Source organism: Telmatherina bonti, assembly GCF_933228915.1.
Source record: "Telmatherina bonti genome assembly, chromosome: 6".
Classification (NCBI taxonomy): Eukaryota; Metazoa; Chordata; class Actinopteri; order Atheriniformes; family Telmatherinidae; genus Telmatherina; species Telmatherina bonti.
The window spans coordinates 14,732,500-14,754,423 of NC_136624.1; the positions used below are offsets into that span (position 1 = coordinate 14,732,500).

The window sequence follows — 21,924 nt, forward strand, 5'->3', positions numbered from 1 at the left end:
GATGTGGTCGGAGAGGGGGGGGCAGTGATTCCACTTTGTGTCCTAGCTGCAGTGTCCTTGCAGAGGAACCAATAACTGCCATCAATGAGGAGGTGCAGGAGATGGAGAGAAATAAACACCACCCTGACAGAAATGACACTAAAGATAAACTTGTGAATAAATGAGAATTCTCCACCTCTGATGTGTTGCATCACTTCTAGACGTAAAGCAGCAGCGTTTGGTTCCAGTGTGCGTTGATGATTGACAACACAATCATTCAGATTGGATGATTGATCAGGTGAACGCAGGTGAAGCACTGACGTCATTTAGTAGCATGTTATGTAGCGCCTCCACTATCTGCACACATCTGCAGCTGTACAACAGGTTTCCTCCTGGGCATGGAGGCACCTCCACCTGCCTCCATCTGCCCGATGGCCGCTACACCATGTCTGGTTGTGGAGAACATAGTTCTGTTCTGCGCTCTGGGTTGGGAAAAGGAGGGAGCAGCCCCAACAGTCATTTCCCTTTGGAAAGTGCCGGGCTCGACTCCAGAGTCTCCAAGCTCATCTGCAGGGACAGATAAGCCGCTGTGCGCCTTTACGCATTTAGGTGCATTTTATCTCCAACCATGACTTCATGTTTTGTATCTGCAGGTGGAGGAAACACCCTGATCAGCCTGATGATGGGCGACACGTCATTTTAATGCAATTATTCATTTAGACTTTTATTATTATGGCAGCTTCTGTATGACTTATTAACTGTGTGAAATGGTTTTTATGACATGTAGAACTGCTTCGTTTCAGAACAGATTTTAGTTGTTGATGTTTTCCATGGTGGAGGAACAATATCAAATGTGCGGGGGTTTTTTTCTTTTCTTTTTTTTCTCTCTCTTTTTTTTTTTTTTCTTTTGCAAATGCTGTTAATGTACGGTGTTCTGCATAAAGGTTTATATTTGATTTTGAACAAATGTATCAAATTTCACACCATTTCTTTGGTTTTATTTTCTGCCTTTGGTGTCGCCGTTTCCTGTTTCTCCAGATTTTGTGCGTACGCCAGGGTCAGAGTTGGCGTGGAGGTAGGGATGTTTTACCGCCAAGTCGTGTTTTGATAAATCCCAAAAGTTGACTATAATTGGCGTACGCCAGGTTTTGTGAGTGCGACAGCTTCGTAAATGAGGCCCCAGGTCTTTGGTCATCTTTCAGATGGAAGATTGGTAGTTTGATTCCCACTTCCGCCACATTTTAAAGTGTTTAAAGTTAAAGACATTGAACCTTACATTAATCCCCAATTATTAGTGGTGTTTTATTTTAATAATGCTGAACTTATAAATGATATGAATCTAATGTTGTTGTGAAGGAGAAAACGCGGTAAAAAGCTTTGTAGAACCAAGACCCAGTTTAAAGGGTGTCGTGGAATTTATCTGATGAGAAATAAATCTAGAGATCAACCATGCTCTGCCCAGTTTATTGACAATGCACAGTTGTTGCGAGCGAGTGGTCTCGAGAGCTCTGCCCCTGCTCAGGGTGTTACAGCGATCTTTAGGCATACACAAATAACCTTTACCTGGCAGCACTAGTCAAAACAACTGCCAGCTTGAAGATAACAATAGTCAAAGCTGAAACAGGCCTTGAACAGAACATTTAGTTTTATGCATGAACCTACTAAAGCAAGCTTTCTGAACTACTCTAAACTATGCAGAATATATATTTTGTACTACATAAAAGAAGCTTAATAAAGGAGTAACATATTAAAACTGCACTATGTGCATAATTTCCACCACAAAGGTAATGTATAAACTGCAGATAGTTTACCATTGCTGTGTTTACCAGTGTAAAGCACCCTCCTCTACTCACACCCATTAACCCAGACTGTGTGTAGATGTTCACATCCAGGCTGCATGTCAGAAGTCCAGTTGTCTTAAGACGCCATCAAGCTGAGCTTCAGACAAAAAATGACTACTTATTACAGAGTCAAAACAGAAAATTCCTGTGTCATAACACAGACGCACTTGAGAGACAAAACTTAATGAATGTCAGACTGGTTGCGATCCTCTGTCAGCAGAGGACAACAGAGAGCCACGTTCAGTGAGCCTGTTTTCTATTTTAATCAGAATTCTTACTCTCAAACCAAAAAACTCTGAAACCAAACAAGTCACTGTTTGCTCCTCCTCTCAGACTTAAATCTCAGGTGAGACAGGAGTGTTAATAAATGGGGTAAATCAAATATTAAATCATTTATATGAACCAATATACTAAAGCAAATCTGATTCTCAGTGATTTTATGTCTATATTTTATTTTATTTTATATATTAATGTAAGTTTCAACTTCTAAAAACACCCAAAAAGGTCAGGAAGTCCAGCAGGACAGGTTCCATTTTGATCCTGCACCATCCATATGATGAGAGGGCTTTATGACAAATCCAGTAGAGGGGTCTTTTCTTTTTCCTTACAATATGTCAGGACATGAATCATCTTCTGTGGTGTGTTTTACGAACACACACACTTGGGAAAAAGCAGGTTAGTCTTTGACAAAAATTTGTACTTCATGCCAGACTGTTTCCCGGTATCTCTGAAATATGGCTCACGACCATTACCAGGATGTGAAGCTACCACTGTGTTCTTAATGCGCAAAAAAGACGTGGCATGCTGAGACATTTAGGTGATAAATACGACGCTCTCAGAGGTTGGGAGCTTTTTGGAAAAGCAACAAGGCAAGAGCTAGCGAGCTAGCACATTACATTGGTTCCTAAGCCTTTTTCAGCCATGACCCCAAACATAACGTGAGTTGGTGTACCCTGTTAATTATGTTGGGACTATCATGGGGATTAGGACCCCCAGCATGGGAAAGGCTTGTGTAACCTAACTTTCAGTAAAGACTGCTGATCAGAGCCCCCTCTCCACCCTGTAGCATAGCTCTGGTTATAAACGAGTGAGTGAATGTGCCTGAGAGAGTGTATGGTTGATAAAAATCAACAAATCAGAGCGACTGGAGGAAAAGGTGAGAAAGAACTTACTTAGTATCTTGTGTTATCAGACACTTGCTGAGTGTCTGATTACCAAGTGTCGGTAGTCTGCAACCTGATCACCAAGTGTCGGTAGTCTGCAACCTGGTTACCAAGTATCGGAGGTCAGCTACCTGGTTACCAAGTGTCAGCAGTCTGCTGCAACCTGATTACCAAGTGTCAGCAGTCTGCTTCAACCTGATTACCAAGCGTCAGTAGTCTACTTCAACCTGGTTACCAAGCGTCAGTAGTCTTCTGCAACCTGGTTACCAAGCGTCAGTAGTCTGCTGCAACCTGGTTACCAAGTATCGGAGGTCAGCAACCTGGTTACCAAGTGTCGATAGTCTGCAGTCTGATTACCAAGTGTCGGTAGTCTGCTGCAACCTGGTTACCAAGTATCGGAGGTCAGCAACCTGGTTACCAAGTGTCGATAGTCTGCAGTCTGATTACCAAGTGTCGGTAGTCTGCTGCAACCTGATTACCAAGCGTCAGTAGTCTGCTGTAACCTGGTTACCAAGCGTCAGTAGTCTTCTGCAACCTGGTTACCAAGCGTCAGTAGTCTGCTGCAACCTGGTTACCAAGTATCGGAGGTCAGCAACCTGGTTACCAAGTGTCGATAGTCTGCAGTCTGATTACCAAGTGTCGGTAGTCTGCTGCAACCTGATTACCAAGCGTCAGTAGTCTGCTTCAACCTGGTTACCAAGCGTCAGTAGTCTGCTTCAACCTGGTTACCAAGCGTCAGTAGTCTTCTGCAACCTGGTTACCAAGCGTCAGTAGTCTGCTGCAACCTGGTTACCAAGTATCGGAGGTCAGCAACCTGGTTACCAAGTGTCGATAGTCTGCAGTCTGATTACCAAGTGTCGGTAGTCTGCTGCAACCTGATTACCAAGCGTCAGTAGTCTGCTGTAACCTGGTTACCAAGTGTCGGTAGTCTGCAACCTGGTTACCAAGTATTGGAGGTCAGCAACCTGGTTACCAAGTGTCGGTAGTCTGCAACCTGGTTACCAAGTATCGGAGGTCAGCAACCTGGTTACCAAGTGTCGGTAGTCTGCAACCTTATTACCAAGTGTCGGTAGTCTGCAACCTGGTTACCAAGTGTCATTAGTCTGCTGCAACCTGGTTACCAAGCGTCAGTAGTGTGCTGCAACCTGGTTACCAAGTGTCGGTAGTCTGCAACCTGGTTACCAAGTATCGGAGGTCAGCAACCTGGTTACCAAGTGTCGGTAGTCTGCTGCAACCTGATTACCAAGTGTCAGTAGTCTGCGACCTGATTACCAAGTGTCGGTAGTCTGCAACCTGGTTACCAAGTGTCAGTAGTCTGCTGCGACCTGGTTACCAAGTGTCGATAGTCTGCAGTCTGATTACCAAGTGTCGGTAGTCTGCAACCTGATCACCAAGTGTCAGTAGTCTGCTGCAACCTGGTTACCAAGTGTCGATAGTCTGCAATCTGATTACCAAGTGTCGGTAGTCTGCAACCTGATTACCAAGCGTCAGTAGTCTGCTGCAACCTGGTTACCAAGTGTCGATAGTCTGCAGTCTGATTACCAAGTGTCGGTAGTCTGCAACCTGATTACCAATTGTCGGTAGTCTGCAACCTGGTTACCAAGTGTCAGTAGTCTGCTGCAACCTGGTTACCAAGTGTCAGTAGTCTGCAGTCTGATTAACAAGTGTCGATAGTCTGCAACCTGATCACCAAGTGTCGATAGTCTGCAACCTGATCACCAAGTGTCGGTAGTCTGCAACCTGATTACCAAGTGTCGATAGTCTGCAACCTGATTACCAAGTGTTGGTAGTCTGCTGCAACCTAGTTACCAAGTGTCGGTAGTCTGCAACCTGATTACCAATTGTCGGTAGTCTGCAACCTAGTTACCAAGTGTCAGTAGTCTGCTGCAACCTGGTTACCAAGTGTCGATAGTCTGCAACCTGATTACCAAGTGTCGATAGTCTGCAACCTGATTACCAAGTGTTGGTAGTCTGCAACCTGATTACCAAGTGTCGATAGTCTGCAACCTGGTTACCAAGTGTCAGTAGTCTGCTGCAACCTAGTTACCAAGTGTCGGTAGTCTGCAACCTGATTACCAAGTGTCGATAGTCTGCAACCTGATTACCAAGCGTCAGTAGTCTGCTTCAACCTGGTTACCAAGCGTCAGTAGTCTGCTTCAACCTGGTTACCAAGCGTCAGTAGTCTTCTGCAACCTGGTTACCAAGCGTCAGTAGTCTGCTGCAACCTGGTTACCAAGTATCGGAGGTCAGCAACCTGGTTACCAAGTGTCGATAGTCTGCAGTCTGATTACCAAGTGTCGATAGTCTGCAGTCTGATTACCAAGTGTCGGTAGTCTGCTGTAACCTGGTTACCAAGTGTCGGTAGTCTGCAACCTGGTTACCAAGTATTGGAGGTCAGCAACCTGGTTACCAAGTGTCGGTAGTCTGCAACCTGGTTACCAAGTGTCGGTAGTCTGCAACCTGGTTACCAAGTGTCATTAGTCTGCTGCAACCTGGTTACCAAGTGTCAGTAGTCTGCTGCAACCTGGTTACCAAGTGTCGGTAGTCTGCAACCTGGTTACCAAGTATCGGAGGTCAGCAACCTGGTTACCAAGTGTCGGTAGTCTGCTGCAACCTGATTACCAAGTGTCGGTAGTCTGCAACCTGGTTACCAAGTGTCAGTAGTCTGCTGCGACCTGGTTACCAAGTGTCGATAGTCTGCAGTCTGATTACCAAGTGTTGGTAGTCTGCAACCTGATCACCAAGTGTCAGTAGTCTGCTGCAACCTGGTTACCAAGTGTCGATAGTCTGCAATCTGATTACCAAGTGTCGGTAGTCTGCAACCTGATTACCAAGCGTCAGTAGTCTGCTGCAACCTAGTTACCAAGTGTCGATAGTCTGCAGTCTGATTACCAAGTGTCGGTAGTCTGCAACCTGATTACCAATTGTCGGTAGTCTGCAACCTGGTTACCAAGTGTCAGTAGTCTGCTGCAACCCGGTTACCAAGTGTCAGTAGTCTGCAGTCTGATTAACAAGTGTCGATAGTCTGCAACCTGATCACCAAGTGTCGGTAGTCTGCAACCTGATTACCAAGTGTCGATAGTCTGCAACCTGATTACCAAGTGTTGGTAGTCTGCTGCAACCTAGTTACCAAGTGTCGGTAGTCTGCAACCTGATTAACAAGTGTCGATAGTCTGCAACCTGATTACCAAGTGTCGGTAGTCTGCAACCTGATTACCAAGTGTCGATAGTCTGCAACCTGGTTACCAAGTGTCAGTAGTCTGCTGCAACCTAGTTACCAAGTGTCGGTAGTCTGCAACCTGATTACCAAGTGTCGATAGTCTGCAACCTGATTACCAAGTGTCGGTAGTCTGCAACCTGGTTACCAAGTGTCAGTAGTCTGCTGCAACCTAGTTACCAAGTGTCGATAGTCTGCAACCTGATTACCAAGTGTCGGTAGTCTGCAACCTGGTTACCAAGTGTCAGTAGTCTGCTGCAACCTAGTTACCAAGTGTCGATAGTCTGCAACCTGATTACCAAGTGTTCATAGTCTGCAACCTGATTACCAAGTGTCGGTAGTCTGCAACCTGGTTACCAAGTGTCAGTAGTCTGCTGCAACCTAGTTACCAAGTGTCGATAGTCTGCAACCTGATTACCAAGTGTCGATAGTCTGCAACCTGATTACCAAGCGTCGGTAGTCTGCAACCTGATCACCAAGTGTCGATAGTTTGCAACCTGATTACCAAGCGTCGGTAGTTTGCAGCTGTATGAGTATAATGATGATTAACCACACAGAAATTTCACAACTGAATCATTCATTTGGTTAAAAAAAAAAGAAGAAATTCTGAGTTTTAACACGTCCACACTTATTTTGTATATATAAATATATTATATTTGTTTATTAATTGGCTTCATTGAAAGCAACAGTGCGTAGATACAGTACATACATTGTGTTGTCATTGCAGCATCCTGATGCTAAGAAACTGCATTTCACAACCTTTTTCTTTTCCCACCTGGAGCATCACATGACACCTGCATTTTGCTTGATAACCCCATGTACCACCCCAGCTACTGGATATCAACACATTGGTCATCTTGAAAATGTGTTGTAGCTGATTCAGCAAAAAAAAAAAAATGCAATAAGACATCACAGGAAGAAAAGGGAGAGAGTAAATGACAGTGAGAGATAAAACAAGACTCAACATCAGACGGGCCCTGCCATGGACTGATGAGCTGTCCAGGGTGTACCCTGCCTGTCGCCCAAAAACCAGCTGGGATAGGCTCCAGCTTCCCTGCGACCCTGAATTGGATTAAGCGGTTCAGAAAATGAATGAATGAATGAATGAACATCAGACTGACTTTTACTGGATCCAGGGATCTCAGATAAAAGAGGATGCAAAACAAATGCTGAATTAGCCTTTATTGGAGGGTGGCACGGTCTGACGAAGTGCAGCCATGCTGCTCAGTCTTCTGATGTTCCATCACTGAAATGCAACTTTTATTCAGATGTTTCAACTAGTGTTGTTATGCTGTCATAGTTTGTGTCATTTGAAACTTTTTCTGTCATAGAGATTAGTTTGTTCCTCCTTTCTTTTCTTTTTCGTTTTTGCATCATAATTTGAGTTTTGTTTTGAATTGAACAAAAACTTTTGGTTCATGTGTCTCCAGATATGAAGAAACTTCTCATAAATGTATAAAGAAAGTTATTTGAATGAACAGACTTAGCTTAGCTTCAAAAGACAGAGCTAGGTTTAAGTGACAAATAGCAAAAAAATAATTCTAGAGTGTAAAAGAAACCAAAAGCTGCTCAAACCAACATGACAAGTTGACAAAAATGTTTTATAAATAAAGTTCAGTTTTTTGTGTTACTGTTTTACGTTTCCGATCAGCCAGCAGTACGACGATTCTGCAGAGTTTGGTTTCATGGATGCGCTGTTCAAGTTTTTCTCCAGTTTCAATGCAGCAGGAAAAAAAATCCCTGGATTTCTTCTGTTCTCTTCTCAATCTCAGATTATACAATAAGCAGTTTTCCAAAAAGGAAAGATTTCATTTGATAAAGGGAATCTGGTTGTTATTTGGGCTCTGGTCTTAGGAGGAGCAGCTATAAATCCACCTGTTGATCATTTACATTTTCATTAGATGTTTTGTTTTGTGATAAACCAGAAATATTGTGACGTATGTTAAATGAAGAAAAAACGCAGAGCTTTGGTGACTGATTTCAGATAGGTCATCTGTTTACCTTCACATTATGAAGTAATTTGTGCCGCCCCATAACAAAGGCTCCAAACATGATGGCGCACAGCTCTTACTAAGACCTCCATTGTATCTGTATATGAAACTGGAGTGGCAAAACTGTTTTCACATAGTGTTGGTTTCTGTGTCCTGCAGGAGGGTCGGCGATCTGAGAGGATGATAAGCGATCTGAACGTGGTGCTGGACTCCTGCGACCTGCAAAACTTCAGCAGCTTTCTGTCGAGGTACCAACTCACACTGCATGTCAAGCTGATCTGAGTTGGTGCACTGAGATCCTCAGAGCCTGAACATGTGTGAAGTCCCACTATAGACCAGTTCAAACCCTCTGCCTCTTATTCTTTACTAACTTGGAAAATTTACCAACAGCTTTTTAATCATTAAAAATTAAAAACTGACAACAGAAGCTAAGAAACTAGTTGAAAACCACTTTAGTAAAGAAGTGTCCAAAGTAGAACTAAGCATGCATGTTATGTATTAAATTTATTCTTTTAGTGTTTATTTTATTTTCAGCATTTTCCACTGTTAATTGGTGACGCACTTCACAATAGTGTCACGCCAGAATTTGTTGAAACTGCAGGCTTACCCCACAGGAGCAGGATATCCACCGTCACAGCAAAAGTCAGGCTCCTATGTTTGCCCTTGATGGCATACCCGTTGTTGCCATTAGTTGTACACGCAGTTGTGTTATGTGTAATGTACAAATTTGAACTAAATGGATTCAGCCTGCAGATACAGGCCCACATTTTCTGCCAGTGAGTCGGTTATATGGTTAATTTCCTTTTCTCAAGCCAGTTTAGTGTAAATTATATTTAATTATTATTAATATTCTTTTAGATACTCCACAGCTGAATGTGCAGTGGGCAGGGAGGGTTGAGATGCTCAAAGACATTAGTAGTGTTGTAAACACTAGAAATGAGTTCAGTGGATGAAAAATGTGAGCTGAAAGCAGTTTACTGCTTACTCCTTCTAACTTTAGTCATTTTGTCATTTATTTACAGTCTGTCTGCCGTTCCCGCTCCACAAGCTGAACATTTAGATGTTATTCCTGTCTGGATGAAGCTGTCTGTTTAGTTTTACTCAGGCGTTTATTAAAGTAGAGGAAGATGTCAAACAGCGAGCGGCTGTTGTCCAGCTGACACATCCACTCACGCTCTGTGTGTGTTTTACTCACAAACAGTGAGTCTTTCTCAGCCATGCCCAAGTCCAGGTGTAACTCATTACATCCAGAGAGGTTAGATTCCATTTAGATGTGCCGGCATGTTGGCACACCTACCTGTAATCCAGCTCTAAGCCAGAATTAATATTAAATGCACCTGTTTTGGAAACTCTCGCTTCGTCTCAGTGATATTTGGGGCTAAAATCACCATCTCTTTCATCCCAGGTGCTTTTCATGTGGTTTGCAGAAAAAAGACCCTAAAGAAACTAAATAACTACCAAAGCCATGGAGATATCAATGTCTCGTCAGCACAGAATCTCTGTCCCGCCAGACAGACATAAGTGTCCTTTATCAGCTGCTGTTTTATGTTACTGCTGTTCTGTTTATTTATGGATATCAGAAGCATATCACTCAATGTGGCGCCTGAAGGCAACTATCTGAAGTCAAGCCAGAAACCTCACAACGGACGAGCTGATGAGCAGATACATGTCTGAGTCGTCCCTTGTTTCTGTCGTACACTACCAGTCAGAAGTTTAGACAAATCTTACAATTTAATAGGAAAGTGTGTCCAGATTTTTGAGTTATACAGTATTGAACCAGAGCTGGAGAGGGAACATTAAATAATAAGAAGTATGTGCACGGACGGCAGTGTTAGGCTGATATTAGTGAAGCATCTGTCCAAACTGATGTTGAGGTGTTTAAGCATCATTTGTTGTGCTGAAGGACCAGGACTAATAGTTTGCAAGTTAATAAAAACAAACTATAACTCATGCAAATATTACTGTAATTTAAAATCATAGAAGTAACTGTGCAGATAAAGAGAAATATCTTAAATGTGTTTGTTTTTACTGAAGAGCAAATATATATACTAAAACAAAGAAAGAAGGAGGTATGTGATGAATAGGAGGAAACTACAGGCTCAGATTTAGTTTTTATTCAGCTTTTTTATGATACATGCAAGTTGTGGGCATGTCAGAGTGGGAAGGTATGACAGAGGAAGAGTTTTCCCTCCAGGCAAACAAATTTAGTAATGTTTGTCAGATTTCTGTGGTTATTGAGAGAAAAAAAAAGCCCCCCCAGCCTGTAAAGACATTAATGGTTTCAGAGAATGGAATAAATGCACACAACATGTTTGGTAACTTGCAGGATAACCACCTGGTTTTGTAAACGCTGAGTAACTGGAATAAAAAAAAGAAAAACTTTTATTTTCTACTCGGCTTGAAAAGAAATGTTAAGACACCTCCCAAGTCCAGGTAGAGGTCCTGCAGCTTTTCCATATGTCTTCACTGAGAGAAATCCAGAGATTTTGTTTCTGGAGTCGAGGAGATTTATATATAATGAGACTTTTTTACTTTAATTCATTGCAATATTTTTATTATGTTAACCTCAGAAGACAGAAATGACCTGTAAGGATCTTTTACACATTTTTGGTATTGTGAAATTAATTAATGCATAAAAATAATTGTGGGCTGCACGGTGGCACAGTGGTTAGCACTGTGGCCTCACAGCAAGAGGGTCACTGGTTCAATCTTTGGCTGGGGAGGGGTTTGGTCAGTGGCCTTTCTGTGTGGAGTCTGCATGTTCTCCCCGTGCATGCGTGGGTTCTCTCCGGGTACTCTGGCTTCCTCCCACCATCCAAAGACATGCATGTTAGGTTAATTGGTTACTCTAAATTGCCCCTAGGAATGAGTGCGAGCGTGAGTGGTTGTTTGTCTCTCTGTGTGGCCCTGCGATGGACTGCTGAGCTGTCCAGGGTGTACCCTGCCTGTTGCCCAAAGCCAGCTGGGATAGGCTCCAGCTTCCCCGCGACCCTGAATTGGATTAAGCGGTTCAGAAAAAAACGAGGAAGTTAATTGTGATTTAATGTGTGAGTTAATTGTCAGATAATTGTGATTATCTGACAGTAATTGAATAAGAAGAAAATCTATATTCTAGACGGCCCTATTGCCATCCCTATTGCCAGAGATCAGTACAGCCAGGAATATCTGCTGCTGCTGGCAGCTTTTTAGCTTTTCCTCCACTAATGCTGAACGACAGGATGCAGAGACCACCGGAAGTGAAAAAGTGGATGAATGTAATCACTAAAGAATCCTCCAAAAGATTTTTTTCCATCTTCTCAATAAATTTGTGATTGTGATGGCCTGAACTATGAAGCATGGAGGTGGGTGTATGATGGTGTGGGTTGCTAGTCTTTTTAATCCTGTAAGAGCACTTGTGAAGTATCATCTTCCTGGATGAGGATGTGCTGTTTTAGGACTCTGTCATTCTAACGTATTAAAACTATTATTTCTGCCAACAGAAGAACAAATCAATAATGAAGTTACGTAAGATGTTTTTAAAATTTTGTCCTGCATCTTATTCAGTTTAGGTTGATTTGTCTGAAAATTAAAACTCAAATGAAACCATCAAATTATTGAGCTTTTCCACTGCGAGTTGCCATTAACTGGAAAATCAATTCTGACAATACGTAGCATGGCTTCATTTATTTACTGAGCTGCTTGCCCTTCCGAGATCCCACAGTGGTGGAGCTTACGTTGAATAAATGGTGTGTTTATGTGTCGGGTGCATTCTTCGTCCCACAATCTGCTCGAAAGCGTCTGCTCTGCTCTGATTTGCTCTATATCTGCAGCCAAGCCACATCTGGATTGTATGACCTCCAGAATCTGGCAAACAACACATGGAAAAATACTGCAGATAATGATTCAACACACCGCTGCCTTGTCAGTCGGTGTGTGTGCGTGTGTGTCAGTGAGACGATTTGAGAGTTGAAGAGTTTGTTTACAATCCAACTCAGACTGATGATGTCTGATAAATCTGGTCTGAGATGTCACTGATGGATCTGGTTTTGGTATCCTCGGAGTGTTGGCTGTTTGATTCCCAGATTCTTCAGTCCAAGTTCCTTTTAGAAAAACTGTTCAGAATGAAAGTGTTGCATGACTTAAACAACCATTTAGGACTAGAAATACAAAGATGTACAATGTAAAAGCAATCTGTTCATATTTTATGCTACATATAAGTGGTTGCAAATCTGTTGAAATAGTGACACTCTTGCTAGGTCAGAGATTCATTCAGAAATTTATCACAAATTATAGATAAATCACCCTTGAAAATGTTAATCCAGTTATAGGTTTTTTTTTTTTGTTTTTTTTTTTTTTTTTTTTGTGCTTTCGTATAGCTAGCAGCTGTGATGCCAGAAACTGTATCCTGTCTTGTACTGAGACAGAGGTCTTAGTGGAAATGGGACTTAAGGGGCCCAAATTGTGCTAAGAAAACATATCTCTCACACCACTACACCAGCAGAACAACCAAATTCTGACCCTTCTGTCTGAATGTGGAACTAAAAAGGAGACTCATGAGATTAGGTAACATTTTTCTGTCTTCTGTTGTCAACTTCTGGTGAGCCTGTGTGAACTGTAGCCTCAGTGTCTTGTTCTGAGCTGTCAGGAGAGGTAGCCACTGTGGTCTTTTGCTACTGTAGTCCATCTGCTTCAAAGTTAGACATGCTGTGTGTTCAGACATGCTAGTCCATCTCGGTTATTTAAGTTCTTGTTGCCTCTCGATCATCTCCAAACAGTCTGTCAGTTCTTCTTGACCGCTGACATCACAGGGCATTTAACAAAGGCACATATATATATATATATATATATATATATATATATATATATATATATATATATATATATATATATATATATATATATATATATATATGTATATATATATATATATGTATATGTATATATATATATATATGTATATGTATATATACATATATATATATATATATATATATATATATATGTATATGTATATATGTATATATACATATATATATATATATATATATATGTATATATGTATATATACATATATATATATATATATATATATATATATATATATATATATATATATATATATATATATATGTATATGTATATATATATATATATATATATATATATATATATATAGCTTATTTAGTTTGTTTAGTTTGTTGTTTTCAGTAAATTATTTTTTCAAAGTGCTTTTTGTCACACACCCCTTCTTGCTTTTGCGTTTTGTAGCTCTGCTTAAAATATCATTGAGATGTAGAATATGCAATGCATATTCTACATCTTTCCATATGCACCTTGTTAAACCTATATTAATTCAGTGGCTGACAAATACTGGGCGATTTGACATATCTTGCAGTATCCTGTGTCTGCTGCTATTTGTCTTTTTTCATACAGTCAACTTGCATTTTGGACATTTTGGACCGGTTATCCTGGTCTGGTGGCTGTGAGCCAAAGGCCCCTTCCACCTGTATACTGACTTCACTTTGATAGTGTCCCAGTGCAGAGCTTAGATGGGCAATCACTTAGAAATGCAACCTGGCTTTTGTTTTTGTTTGTTTTGAAGGATTTATTGTTTGGCTTTAGTTTTATTTCATGCTTCTGTCCCATACAGTGAGGATTGAAAGTTTGGGCACCCCTGGTAAAAAAAATACTTGTAATGTGCAAAAAGAAGCCAACAAAAGATGGAAAATCTCCATCAAATTACAGATTAGACATTTTTACAACCTGTCAAAAAAAGTTAGATCTTATTTTCATCATTTAAACTTTTAAAGTAACAGAAAACAAAAATGGCGTCTGTAAAAGTTTGGGCAGCCTGCAGAGTTAGTACCTTGTACTCCCCCCTTTTACAAGGGGTGCCAAAACTTTCGATCCCCGCTGTAAATTAACTTCCTTGTTTCCAAGATTGTAACTCATAATGAGATTAGTCATAATTTATTTGTTTTACCTGCTTTTTTCTCCCTAGGTGTTTAGTTTTAACTTGTGTATTGCATTTAAGCAACTGTTAATTAAACATGTTTTTTGTATATCTGGCTGTCCAGATGCATAATTTAAACCTGTGATCCTTTTTTTTTGTAGATTACAGGAGGGTAGAGTCTCCGCTTGAGTTGACGTTGTCAACCTACAAAAACAAAACTGAATTTCCTTGTTATGCTATATAAACATACAACATTTAAAGTCTCTTAAATCCTCTTTTCCCTTTGTTTTGATGCTCAGTTTGAACTTCACCAAGTTTTCTTGACCGTGTTGACATGACTAAAGGCAATAAATTGCTGCCATGTGATTGGCTGATTTGATATTTGAATTAACAAGCAGTTAGACAGGTGGACAATGATTGTCCAAAGATAGCAATTTTATCACTAATCTGCCTAGTTCCTACTACTTAGTAAGTATTATAAATATGGTTTGAGTCTCTTTTTTTTTTTTTACTTGTTTTGGAAGCAAATGGTTGGAAATGTTTATTTTTAAGTAAAAGTACTAATGGCTAAAGGATCTCAAATTTATCTTTGGTTTCCAAAACAATCAGAGATTCTAGTCAAAGTTTGTTTGATTTGTTTTCCACTGTTTTGTGAAAACAAGTTTTATTGCTGCTTCAGGACGATAAACTGAAAGCCTCCACTAAAACTTTCCACATCCACACATCTCATTAAAAGAACTCAAGATAAGGTTGTTGCCTTTACAACCAGTTTGCTTTAACTGCCTCCACACTAAAAATTTAATCAGTTTCATCAGCCCATGTAATATCATACCAGGGATCTCTGTGCGTCTGCCTTTTTGATAGTGCTCCACTGTAAGGCAGGATGCTGCCATGTTTCCATCGGCTCCGTGTGGAATAAGAGTCATCTGGAAATTTAACCCAACTGCCGTCTAGCCCTGTAACCCCCATGGAAAACTCTGGAAATCCTTTCACAAAATGTCCCAGGCTCAGTCAGACCCCATGTGATATATTGCATATAAGGAAGCACATTTTGCTATTATAGCCAATAATTAAAAAATTACTGTTTTTTGTTCTCGTTTTTTCTTATTTTTTCTTTTATTATGAACACATTGTGTCAAATTAAAGTCAATATCGTTTTTATATAATTCTGCAAAAAAACCTTTTCTGCTTTGTAAACTGCAGTCCAGTTTAAAAGAATGCATGAATGTAACATCATAAAGTAGGGACAGAAGTTCAAGTTAATGTGTTTTTGAGCAAAAATCACATTTTTGGGTTCATCTGGAGAAAAATCAACTGTCAAAACATTTCATTGATGACTCCCAGATGATGTGTTGTAATCATCTCAAGACCTTTTTGGGCCACCATCTGAAAGCTGATATGTGAATCTACACACTGCTCTGGATTGAGGTCCAGTTCCTGCAGATGTTCTTCTGTCCCGTCAACTTCACCTGGACTTTTACTACAAGTTTGCAAACATAAAGACAAACCCTGCACCCTCTATAACACAGATTAATTAATTTAGCTTCAGTTGAAATATACTCTGTATTTACAACTGCTATGAATTTTTAGTGTTGCCTCTGAAATATATAACATTTGTAGTCAAAGTTAAAATGTTTTTGTATTTAATATTTTTATGAAATAGCTTTAAAATAAATGGCTAAGATACAGTATGAGAAGGAAACCTAAGTAAGTGGTGGTCTGGAATTTAATGTAAATCACAACGTTCATCTTCATCTGTTTCTGCTGAAGATTCCTCTTTTGTATCTCAGCGTTGATAAAGGTTTGTTCCTCTGGTTCAGGTTTGGAGGGTCAGGTTTATTCCAGGTTTTACTTTATCCACTCTCCTCGTACCAGATAATGAACATTTTTCATGGCTTTACATCGGCCTCAGAGTTAAACAGAAATTCTTCTACAATATCTATATTGTGATCTACTGTTTTTTTTTTTTTTTTATTTGTGGTGTGATAAAGAGTCCGATCAATGTCTGTCCGTGTCTTTCCATTTTGTAGATTTTTTTAGCTGTTGTCCTCATAAAACCTCGGTGCTGCTCAGAGATTTTACTGTAACATGCCTTGTCATCTCTGATATAGTTCAGAAATGTTTCCACTCATGAATTCTGTTCTAATTGTTCTAATGTTTTTTTTTTCTACATTTCCTCACCCTGTTCCTGTTTATCATGTTTAATCTAATGTAATAATCTCAAACACACCAATGAGCAGGTTTGATTCAATGTGGGATTTATTATCTTGCTGCTCAGTTGAACCTGCAGCTGACTGAACCCTTTTAGTCTTTAGCAGAGACTCGCATTTAATGTTTTACTAACATCTCTCTTTTAGTATTTTTCAGAATCTTCCATATTTCTGTTATAAACTAAATAGAAATAAGCTTTTCTTTCGTTTTAAAGGCTTTGGAGTTTCCAAACATTTCTATACTGATGTCTGAGCCACTTTATCACTTTTGCCTTGTGATGTGGTGGTCCTTCAAGCTAGAAAATGTACTCAAAGCCACTGAGGTGTTTCCACTCTCCCACACACACACACACACATCTATTAGTGTCTTTCAGAGCTGGCATGACACAGATTTGCTGACTTTTCTCTTTCATGTACTTTCGAGCAATTGATTTTCCAGATGTCCCAAATAAACATCAGGAGTTCTCATCTGAGAATATAGCTTTCTGCTGTCCAGTCCTTTCTCAGGGCTGTTTTTGTCAAGTTGACCATGACATCCTATTAGACTGACTGCAAAAATGGGAGACAATATCCAATCGGGTTCTGAATTGGTTTAAATCTTTCTACAAAATCAGGACTTACTTTGTATCTAGTGGTATTTAAACAACTACTCAAAGATGAAATGCGGAGTTCCCCAAGACTCTGTTTTGAGGTCCCTATTGGTTCGTATCAACATGCTCATACTCGCTCCGATCATGAAATCAAACTGTCCAAATATACTGATGACACTCAGTTCTACATTACCCAAAAAAAAGCTTAGGGATACAAAGCTTGTTGTTTCAGAATGTGCCTAGGATGCACGATAACCTTTACTAGCAAACTCAATTTGACCTTCTCTAACATTTACACTCCACATAACAAACTTTGAAATGTTTTCAGTATTTAGTGCAGAAGATGCTGTTGTCTAACAAGGCGATTAACCCCACACAAAAAACAGTTTCAATCACAAATGTTTTGGTTCAGTTACATTTTTACTGTAATGTTTATATTTAGACAGGTGCCATCTTGGTCTGATGGCACCTATCTAGCACATGACAAGTGTTATGACCTCCACAGTAGTTGTTGTTTGCGATGAAGGCACTGCCATTCCATGATCTCACTTAAATTTATGACACAATATCTGTGTAGCATGGATTTGTTTTTAACATTTTATTGAAATTGCACCCAAAAGATAAACCACCATAACTTTTTGTGAATACTGTTGTTTGTTATTGTCTCAAATTTCAAGTGTGTCCCTTCAGCCATATTAATATGTGGTTGTGTCAGAACAGAGTAAAATCATTATCTTTGGAAAGATAGGCATTTAAATGTAACTGCTTAGCTTAGCTCTCCTTTAATGATTATTGATCAAGAACACAGATCTTTTAGGTACAGTGACACTTGACAGCAGTTTTCTTGCAAGAATATTTAATGCTAGAAAGGCTGCAGATGTTAATTTATAGGTGACCATAAGAAGTCAATAATTTTCTACTCTGTTTTGACACATTCTATGAAATATTTAGATGATATGTCAAATATTACTGAAATTGTTAGTACTACTTCATCTGGATTGTATTCGTCGACATGTCTTACTGTGCCGATGACATGATGTTAAATGATGCTGGCCGATTCTCTGATTATCAATGTAAGGACCAAAGTAGAATAAGAATTGGGATATGGCGATGAGGTCAACATCTATACAAAAGTAGTTCTTTGGCATTTAGAAAGCTACTGACCACTAAGTCCAACAATACAAACTTGGCACAAAAAAATAGGAAAACCTGTATTCTGTTATTTTTCAACTTTAATGGTGTATTATTGATAATTAGAAAACCTGATAAGTCACCTTTACAATGAGTATAATATTCTGAAGAATGAGCAACTCTCTTAAACATGTGGGTAACAGCTTCTAGAAAAAAAATATGCCATCAATTGATATCATTAAAGGAAGGAACAATCGTCCAAATGCAGATTTCCTTACTTTTTACACTCTGTTTGAAAATGAGATAAATCATCACAACTGAAGCAGCAATCTTACTGAAACACTAAATTTGAGCCACTTGGTCAGGAATGTACAATTGTAAACGTTGGTAACATGGGTCGGTCTTGGGTTTAATAAGTACTGGTAGAACCTTTCGTGTGTTAGCTCTTTACTGAGAAAAGTGTTGCAGTGTCCTTCACCATATTTGTCTGTTTCCTTGGGTGGACCTGTAACAGATGTGATATGAGCTACATCTGGTTGGCAGATTGTATTAATGGTATTTGTTGTTTTTCAGGGTGGAGGAGAGCAGGGATCTTCTACTGTTAATCAGAACTTTAAGGACTTTCTCAGACAGATGTGATGACCGGACCAGAACCTTCCGGCATTTCCAAGTAAGTGAGGATGTTTGCGCTGAAATGAACTGGAGTCAGGCGAAACACTCCACCTCACAAACCTGCTCTCTGAACTGTTTAACCAAAAATCTGTTGTCTGATGTGACTTGAGGTCTGATCAAGCTGGTTCTACTGTAAAAAGACAACGGTCAGAACTGATGCATTGGGTTGACCCAGTATTCTTTAGTTCTTTTGTTGTTGCATCTGGAATCTGAAATGGTTTTTGAGATGGTCAATGCTTTGACGCTGCCCATTTCAGTCAGTCAAACCTGAGAAAGCAGCCCTGGCTGGACTTGATCTTCAACTTCTTCTGGGTTCAACTCTCATCATATCTTTAACAAACAGTTTAAGAATCAAATGTCCAGATTTCTCTTCGTAGCTCTTGAGATAAATGAACAATAAATTTAATGTAACTCCGGTCCTTCTCTTGTCCTGTTTAGCAAGTGTTTTTTGTTGTTATTGTTGAAAAGTTAACATCAACAAACTTGTTGAATTTTGAACAAGTTGTCTGTGATTGCGCCAGGTTAGAGTGAGTGGATGCATGTGCCACTCAGATTAATGGCCATGAAAGAGTAGAAAAGTGAATCTTAGATCAGTAGTTGTTAATAATAGTAAATATGAGGGTAGGGCTTGACTGAAGAGTTTGCAGTAAAATGTCAAATAGTACATCAGTCTGCAGAGGCAGTATGGAACATATTTCCCTGTTTACTTGGAGAATGTATCATTTTGCCAAGTTGGCTAGACTGAAAGAGAATTAGCCCGCATTTTCCACACTGGTCTGTACGCTCCAAACTCTTCTTTTGCTTAACTTGCACTTTGTTCAGTGTTTCTATGGAAAATATAATTCCCAGTATAACGATTCTGCTGTAATGTATTCCATTCATTAAGGACACAGACACAACATGCACTCAGAGGAGTAAACATATATTTATTTTTATATGGATGTACGTATGTATACACATATACATATACACACACACACACACACACACACACACACACACACACACACACACACACCACACACACACACACATACAAACACACACACACACACATACATACATATATATATATATATATATATATATATATACATACATACATACACACACACACACACACACACACACACACACACACACACACACACACATATATGTATATACATACATACATACATGTATATACATACATACATACATGTATGTGTGTGTGTGTGTGTGTGTGTATATATACATATATGTGTGTGTGTGTGTATGTATGTATGTATGTATGTATGTATGTATATATATATATATATATAATATATATATATATATATATATATATATATATATATATATAATATATATATATATATATATATATATATATATATATACATATAAGAGAAACATAAGAATTTCATATAACTGATGAGAGGATTCTTAATCTTTTCCCCACAGGTAGACCGCAGATTTAAGCTGGCAGTCTCTGCTGTATAGCATAGCAGATGATTGTTGGCTTCATGCCGTTACACACCGCAGACATTCATGAGCATGTGGCCAGACACTGATTGTCATTATTTCTGCTTTGTAGAGACATCAGTGCAAACATCTCCACACACAGATGCACAAACATCTGCATATTACATTCACTGAAGAGGAGTGGTTGCATTTGATTACTATAAATGTTTACCAGCAGTGTGGCTCAACTGTCAATCCATCTTATTTTTGCTCTTATATTTGCTTCAAACAGTGAGCCTTTGTTGTTATCTTTTGAACTTTTCTTTCAAGTTCTTTCACTTAGTTTTCTTTGGACCTTAGATGCCTTTTCCCACGTGACCCTGTCTGCTATTAAAGAAATAAGGTGGTCAAATATAACTTTGAAAATATACTTCACTGTTTTTAAACAGAATATGTTTATAAACCATGATGGGCTGAGTGAGATAGAAAAATATTATTACAATATTTTTCATATAGATTATGTTGTTCATATATCATTAGATTGTTGTTGTTCACAATACACACTACAAGTAAAAAATTTGGACCCATTGCACAAATAGATCTAAATGGACAGTGTGCCCAAACTTTTTATTGGTAGTATATAGTCTAATTGCTGTTACATTTAAAGGTATACTGATATTGATTGTAAGCAGCATAATGAATTTTGCTATGATACATGAAACAGCTGTTATAAAGTTTTTCCTTTAATTTTTAATGCTTTTCATGTGATGACATAACCATCTTTGATGGTTGCTCTGCACGAGCTGTTGCGGAGAGTTGTTTGCTAATGCTGCTATGACTACAACTCTGGTTCAGGCTGTAGCAACACTGAAGTATGCATTAGATGCACGAGGCAATGCTTTGGATAAAGAATTAGAAATGTGAAGTAAACTCTAAATTGATCAAACACCTGAACAACTGGGAGCTTAACACTTATCCAGTCATCATTGGTGTGTATTGAATTCAAAACACTCTGCATTATGATGGCATACTAAATGAATAAAAAAGACATGCATTTCAGGTCAATTGGCATTGTTAATCGATCGCTTATCACATGTAAGTCGCTTTGGATAAAAGTGTCTGCCAAATAACACTAGAACAAAAAAAAAAAAAAAAAAGACAAAACCCTGATTGGATGATTGTGATCAGACACAAAGAGAGCTATCCCATCACAGTTCTAATTGAGGTGAAAAGAATACCATCTCTGAATGCACATGTCAACCTTAAGGATTTGTGCCACTCCTGTTAACTAAGAAAAAGAAACCAATACAACAATTCACACACTCCATCCTAACTGGAAAAATGTTGTCTTGTCAGCTGAGTCTCCATTTCAGCTCCCCATTCAGATGATAGGGTCATAATTTGGTGGAAACAACAGGAAGATATCCTGCCTTGTGTCAATGCTTCAGGATGACAGTGGTGTAATGATGTCGGCCATGGATCCCTAACTCTGCTTCTCGAGGACCAGCATCCTGCAGGTTTTCCAAATATTCCTGCAGGAACACACCAGACTCAGTCTCAGAGAAGCTCTGCACATGTCTGCTAAATACACATAGAGTTGAATCAGGTGTGGTGCAGCGGGGACCCTTGGAAAACCTGAAGGACATCAGTCCTTGAGGACCAGGATTGGGGATTCCTGATGTAGGGGATACTTTTCTTGGCCTTCTTTGGCCCCCTTGGTACCAAAATGGCATTGTTTAAACACCACAGCCA

General features: G+C 39.4%; 1 protein-coding gene across 1 annotated transcript in view; it reads left to right on the forward strand.

The window, feature by feature from the left end:
• Positions 1-21,924, forward strand: part of cenpp (centromere protein P) — a gene marked incomplete at its 5' end in the record, with an annotated part of 126,812 nt that overhangs the window by 5,497 nt on the left and 99,391 nt on the right. Inside the window, 2 exons of the mRNA XM_079241975.1 lie at positions 8,351-8,439; positions 18,628-18,724. Coding sequence (XP_079098101.1) covers positions 8,351-8,439; positions 18,628-18,724 — 186 coding nt within the window. The remainder of the gene's footprint in view (positions 1-8,350; positions 8,440-18,627; positions 18,725-21,924) is intronic.